Raw genomic sequence first — 6,994 nt, 5'->3', positions numbered from 1 at the left:
AATAATCAATAGGACTTTCCTAATCCTCCCTTCCTTTCAGGAAGAACGTGAAATTCTTTTTCCTTAAATGGAAGCGAAGCAGGTTTGAAAAAGAAATGTCTAGCTTATGTCTCCACGGTCTATTATTTGTATCCCCAAAACATTATGCAATTAAGAATAGACGGCTATTCTAAAAAAAGGTGATCCTGACTTTTTAAGGAAAAAAAAGTGATCCCAACTACTTTTATTATACATATCCTACCTCATCAAAGACCCACCACAACATGCATGGAAAAAAGTTTTCTTTATATCATGTCATTTATATTTAATAAATATTTTCCAACTATACAATATACTCCAATACAAAGTAGTACTAAAGCTGCGACAATTAATATGGATCAAAGGGAGTATAAAATTTTACCTAATAGAAAGAAAAATGATTGTCTTACATGGTTCGTTTTTTTAGTACCAAAAAAAGAAGCAATGTTCATCTCGCAACATGGCTTAGAAAAGAACAAATAGCAGAAAGCAAACACATGTGGGAACAGTAGGAATGTTATATATTTCCTGAAGTTGCATGGTAGCATCTGAGAAACAACTCCAGCAAGTCTATCTGATGGTCCAAACCAACACTGAAAACTTTACATGCAGGAGGAGCTGCAACTCTTTAAGATAGGGCAGCTCACTATTGGATCCACAAAATTCATTTTTATATAAAGACAAAATAAGGGGTATGAATCCACAACTTCTATCGGCAGCTTGCTACAGCCTTGCGATCCACAGTTGAGCAAAATGATGAGGGGCAGTCCTTGTGCAGAAGCAATTTATCATCTAGTCTGTCCCCGGCATCGCAACTGGAAGTCGACGCAGCTCCGAGCACTCGTAGCCACCATCTTTAGTCCTACTACTAGTAGCATGTTCAGTGCAAAGCTCCATACAAGCTAATCATTGCATATTTGTATCCTCCAGGTCCAGGTGAAGATTTCAACAGGAGAATGTGCAACGCCAAAATGCTTGATTCTGCGGAATTAGTCATAACGAAGACCAACAGTCAAACCTCATGTTATAGCCAGTACAATCTCATTTTGAAAGAAAAAAAGAGTAAAACATACCTGGACACTTCATACCACTCTTTCAAAGTCTCCCAAACACCCAAAAAGGGTGAGCTATTGGAGCTTATATGTTCTTCAAAATGCAGTAACAAATAATAGTTCAACTGGCACAGAAAATAAACACTACATGTTGTCAGCGAGTGCAAGGTCACCAGAAGGTAAAGCGAGTAAGCACTGCCATTATAGGACAGATTTCCATCGGATACGAACATTAACATCACCAGTCACCGAAAACCAATAACTTAGTAAAGCCTGTGACAGCAATCAGCCGAACCACACAAGCACTCCTTTACCTTCTCCACACCATTCTTGTCACGGACTTGACCTATTGTATAATTGTAGTGGTAAGTCAGCTCTTGAAGCGGAGGAATGTTCTCGGCAGCAAAAAACATAATGTGCGGCATCCTCTTGTCATCATGGTCCCAGAGGACATTTTGTGCATACAGGTTTGGGGAGCAGCTATGGTTGATGAATCTTCCGACGTTGCCGCACTTTGCAGCATCTATTGTGAAGCCCACAGACTCCATTGTCTCAGAGGTAGAAGATTCTAAACCTGGAATCATCGATGGAAGCCCCTTCCAAAGTTCTTCATCATCATAGTTATGACCAATATCAAACAGGTACTCATCGTTCTCTCTCTTTTCAGCTTCTGTATCTTGCAATAGCTCACCTGCATACTCGCATATGAAACTGCCTGAAGAGATAGAACTGAGAGATCTTACACCCCAACCTGTCTCCCCAGTCTTGAATATTTCCAGCGGAATTTTGATACCATGCTGGCTCGCCCTATTGTGGCATGTCGCAGGGCACCTGCATGCAGTTTTCAGCATTTAGTTAGCTCGCTAATTCCAATGAAATTTTGTGACTTCAATTTAACCTAAGCATCCAATGCAAAAGAATACTGCCAACCAAATTCAGGTTAACAAGTTTGGTTTATGAGCCAACTTCAGGTAAACAAGTTTGGTTTATGAGCCATTTCTCATATTTCACCAACATCTAGGACTGAACATATACTTAGACTCGGTACAAGATTTGTCTAGAAGTTTTAGTAACAATAAGAAACATTTCCAGGCTCTGCAAATTAAATTCTTTAATCTAAAGAACAAACTAAAATAAACTCAAATGGTTATTGTCTAGTTAGGTTACAAAAATAACACCTTACCTGCAAGATGGGCCACACTCATATATGAGCGGCTTTGCGTGAACAATTGCACCATTAAAATTGAATGGGATTTCTCCTCCATTCTTCACTGCACAAGCACATCTACTAGAGTCCGAGCAACCGTCGGTGCAATCACAGCCTTGCGGAGGTTCTTTTGCATATGACGGTGGATATATGACTTTGGTGATATACTCAAATGGTGTTGGCTGCGCGTCATCAATTGTGTTGATCACACATATGGGAATCCTTTCTTTCTCTAGAGATATATCAGGACAGCGAAGACCTTTACGAACTTTAGACATCCTTGTCTCCTTGACTATGTGTAAAGCTAATTCAGGTTGACCCAGGATCCTTTTTAACTTGTACTTGAAGACCATCGAGCCACTTGCTCCTTCTTGCCAACAATCCACCACCACATACAACCCATCATAAGTGTATGTCGATATTTGCTTGGATTTAGACTGCCCGACTTCACTTCTACTTTGACCTTTGAACCCATGAATCACTCGGACCGGAGTCTTAGTTTTGATGCAATTCTTCAAGGCAAGATTACCACCCTTAAGCTTTTGATCCTCTGCATCCTTCTTGCCGGTGGCTTTACCTCCGGAGCCAGTATATATTAACTCGTCCGAGCTAGACAACTCATCGGGATACCCACCGGAAGCGACAATGCTTATTGCAATGCGGGTACCATCCACAATGGCGGAGTCAATGCCACCTTGGTATATCCTATGTAGTCCAACTATCGACAACTCAACTCTAAAATGAAATTCATCACCAACAACAACACCGGGAACATCGCCCACGATAGCATCGGGTTTAGAATATCCATCATACTTCTTTAGAACTTCAACGGCCTCAAGGTCAATTCTTCCAAAATTACGTAATTGTTGTTCCTCGGCTTGCATAAGCTTCCGACATATCAACTGGAACAACTTGAGCAACTTCCTAACTTTGCTTCGAGCATCAACACTCTGGTCCCCAAAAGGAGCACAAGGAGGGAGAGTGACACATAATTCTTTCCTTTCAGGGACAGCTAATGCTATAGGGTTGCCATCATCTTCCAAGCAAGAGTACTCTCCATGCTCAATTTTCTCATGCACGGCCGATGTAGAAGGTGTCACTTTGGGGGGTAATTCTTTCCTTGGAGTAGCGTCCTTTTTCTTCGGTTTCTTAGGAGGAAGAGACTTGTTCCTAGGAGTACGAGAGTTGGAAGCACTAGCACTAGACTTCCTTCCTTTTGTCCATGGGCATTTGTCTGGAGCCATCAATGCTTGCACGATTAGTTTGTCACTAATTAAGGTCAAATCATCGGTTTCTTCACTTTGATTGGTCATATCATGATTTCCACACTTGGACTCCTTAGAAGACCTGATCAAAGAGTCCTTGCCTATGCCATAACTCTTCAACTTCACAATGCCATGCTTCGTGTTACTATTTGAGCGCACATCATCTATTGAATTCTTGTTTTCCGGCGTGCCGTCTCCAGAGACCCCAACATCATCTCGCAATGTATCATTCATCGTGACATCCTTTGGTCGCTTGCCCTTTGTCTTTGCATCAACAACACGACTTCTCACATAAGTCTTATTAGTTGTACCTTTCCGCAAGCTTCCATCGAATTTGCCTCTCACCTCACCATCACCCGCTCCTACAACCTCTGCTCTTTTGCCTTGCACCTCATTGGAAGCATCTCGCACGACCACCGGGGAAGCACCATGACCTGAACCTGGAACCGTGGTCAAGGCATCCACTACAGAGGCACCCCTGGTAGCGAAACTGATAGGCGTGGCTTCCAATACTGACTCTTCCTCAACTCTGCTGCCAGTTCCAGTAACAGCGTCCCTTCCACAGCCAGGTGGAAATGTGCGTACAGCTGAGATGGCCCTCCTCTTGGGAGGGGGATTTACAGCAGACATCAACCATCTCTTCTTTCTCGCTGTATCATGCCCATCCTCTTTTCTCTCCAATTCGCCATTACCCGTTCTGTTTTCCATCACATTGCCATTGCCATTGCCAGCCACATCCTCCTCCCTGACCAATCGACCACTCCCCAGGCCTCTGTTCCCCTCCATCAGCAATGACTCAGCCCCATCTCCCCCATTCTCGACGGAACCATTGACAGCAGCAACAGTAAAACTCTTCGGGGCAGCAAACGCCAGCGGCATCACCTCGATCGCGCTGCTTTCTGCCTGACCGCGGGCATCGCCACCACTGGACGGTTGCGCCTCTCCACCCTCCTTCCTCAGCTCCACCATCCCCTCGGTCTCCGGCTGAGGCAGGGCGTGCGGGAGGTCACCGTTGCACGCCACGGAGGAAACACCGGCCCTGTCCATGTGTGTCTCGCTGCCCTCCTTCCTCTCCTCCGGCATCGTCTCCGGCTGAGGCGGGGCGTGGGGGAGGTCGCCGTTGCACGCTGCCGATGAAACAACGACGTCGTCGATTGCATCTCCAACCTTCTTCGTCCCCTCCGCCAACCCCTCAGTATCCAGTCGAGGCGGGGCCGCCGCCGAGGAAACGCTCTCGTGGCTGGCCGCCTCCTCAACTCTGACCTCGATGACGCCATTGGTGGCGCCCCTCTCGCCGTCGCCGGCCTCGGGGGCAGGCGGAGCAGCACGGAAGCGGCCGCAGCCGGGCGGCCAGGAGCGCTTGGCGGAGACCCTCCTCGGCCTGACCCCGCGAGCCGCCAGCCGCGCGCCGATCGGCGTCCGCGAGGGCGGCGCCGGCGGCTCCACCCCCACCATCAGAACACAAGCCCCCTACAAATCCGGATAAAAGAAAGGCACTTTAATCAACCCAAACGTAAAAGATAAGAGCCAAACCCTAAAATTCAGATTCCGCCGCATATCGCGCGGCGGGACGGTCCGACGAACTACTACCGTACCAAGAGGAGCCGAGGCATTCACCTTGCACAGACGTTAGACGGGCCTCCGCTGCGGCGGCGGAGGCGGTGCTGACTGTTGGCGATGTGGGTGGAGAGCGAGCGAGCGAGAGAGGCGGAGGGGAGTGGAGAAGCTGACTCCCGGATTCCGACGAGCTGGCGCTAGGCGACCATTAAAGCCTGCGACGGACGGAAGGGGGGTGCTCCTAGAATTTGGGGCCCCCGATGATGCTCTGCTTGTGCATATCTATGTTTGGAGAAATTCTTCAACAACAAAAGAACAAAATCTATGTTTGGGGAAGAGAAATATGTCGTGTGTATTTATAGAAAGTATTCATGCGTAGATACAACTTTCCTAACAAAATTGATTGTGCCAATATTTGATTTTTATTTCCTTATATAAATGAAGAAAGATTTGGTCTTTTAAAGACTGACCTAACAGCGAATGAGGACCGTGTTCATTGGATGAGTATATGCGCGTATATATAAATGCTTACATCTGTATTGTGTGTAAAAAAAAAAACTGGCCTAACCGACCTGACCTATTTTTCTGGGATTTTTGGTTCCGCAAAATTCACGTCTCCTTAAATCTGGTTTCTAGGCCAATTGTTATAAAAAAAATACTCTATCCATCACATACTGTAAGAGCGTTTTTTACACTAATTTTCATCATTGCATAAAGAATAACTATACTATTGGTTTCGGGGTTTTTTACCAATCTAAACCTAAAAGATATATTTTCATAATATAAGTATACCAGAGGAAAAATAAATCTCTACTCCTAATGTTTGAGTTGGTTGAATAGTATCCATGATTTATTTTCGTCCCATCACTTTCAGCCGTTTTATTTCGCCGGGTTTTTTCGTCCCCTCCCCTATCCCATCGGTTTAGTTTCGCATCACCCTCTCACACAACGAAAAGAACCTGAACGGATCAGAACTTTCCATACTGACGCAAGTTATTTAGTAATATCTTTATGTGAAAGAATCAATCACGATCAATCTCTAAAGATCAAATCTAAATTAATTATCCTAAATCGCTCGATCACACTAATTTTGAAACAAATAACCAATTTTAAGAAATCTCATTATTAAAGCATTTATGTACCTACTTAATTTTAAATGGAATATTATTTCATTATTAATGTATTTATGTACCTATTTAATTTTTAATCGAATATTATCCAATGGCAGCAACAACAAAAATGTGGACGCCTCATCTCACTTCTGCCGTCCTGCCCTACCGCTCGAAGAGTCCGAGCGCCGCCGCCACCACGTAGCCTCGTGCCCTACCCCATCCCGGATTCCTCCATCTCCCTCACTCTATGTCTCTCGTGCACGCTCACGCAGGGGATGGGCCGCTCGGCCGCTCTCCGCAGGTTGCCACCTTCCTCCTTGGCATCGTGTCGTCAGCACCTTCGCTAGGTATCGAGGGTTCCAAGAGCTCGGTCTGATCTGGCGTTGTCCGGTTAAGAGTCTTGGTTTATATCTGCTGGATTCCTATAATCACTTACCTGCAGACCTTGTGATATATTTTACACCAGGAACGCAAGCTAGAAGTGGATGAGAATTTCTGCACGATCCTTGGATTCTTTGAGATTGCACTGACGTACGTACTCTCCATGATAATGAAGGAGAGAACATCGTTTAATTAATAGTAACAAGACACGATCATCAACTGTGAAAAATAGCGGGTGTAAGATATATATGCACCGCTTTGCTAGCTCCAATAAATCTATTGATTACTCATGCTGCTTCAATTGGGTTGTTACGAAAACATGAAAAGTACTTTAAAATCATTCTAAGTTGTATGACACCCAATAAATATATTGATTAGTCATGGTGCTTCAGTTGGACTGTT

The 6,994-nt window shown here is 44.9% G+C and overlaps 1 protein-coding gene across 3 annotated transcripts; it reads right to left on the bottom strand.

Moving 5' to 3' along the window:
• Positions 1 to 516: 516 nt before the first annotated feature.
• Positions 517 to 5,409, bottom strand: LOC125509135 (uncharacterized). Of its 3 annotated transcripts, none has more exons than XR_015604729.1 (5): positions 5,138 to 5,409; positions 2,254 to 5,012; positions 1,302 to 1,901; positions 1,092 to 1,195; positions 517 to 999 (listed from the first exon to the last, which is right to left on the bottom strand). XR_015604729.1 is itself a non-coding variant. In XM_048674026.2 (5 exons), the coding sequence occupies exons 1-5, from the start codon at positions 5,153 to 5,155 to the stop codon at positions 921 to 923; spliced, it is 3,477 nt and encodes a 1,158-aa protein (XP_048529983.1). In that variant the 5' UTR covers positions 5,156 to 5,409; the 3' UTR covers positions 517 to 920. The 3 variants fall into 3 exon arrangements, 2 of the variants coding, with proteins under 2 accessions (XP_048529983.1, XP_048529984.1); XM_048674026.2 differs by having other exon boundaries at positions 1,385 to 1,901; XM_048674027.2 differs by having other exon boundaries at positions 1,385 to 1,901; positions 5,160 to 5,409.
• Between the last annotated feature and the right edge of the window lie 1,585 nt (positions 5,410 to 6,994).

This window comes from Triticum urartu, chromosome 5A, assembly GCF_056163025.1.
Source record: "Triticum urartu cultivar PI428250 chromosome 5A, HENAU_Tu73, whole genome shotgun sequence".
Taxonomy (NCBI): Eukaryota; Viridiplantae; Streptophyta; class Magnoliopsida; order Poales; family Poaceae; genus Triticum; species Triticum urartu.
This window is presented reverse-complemented; position numbering and strand designations above follow the sequence as displayed.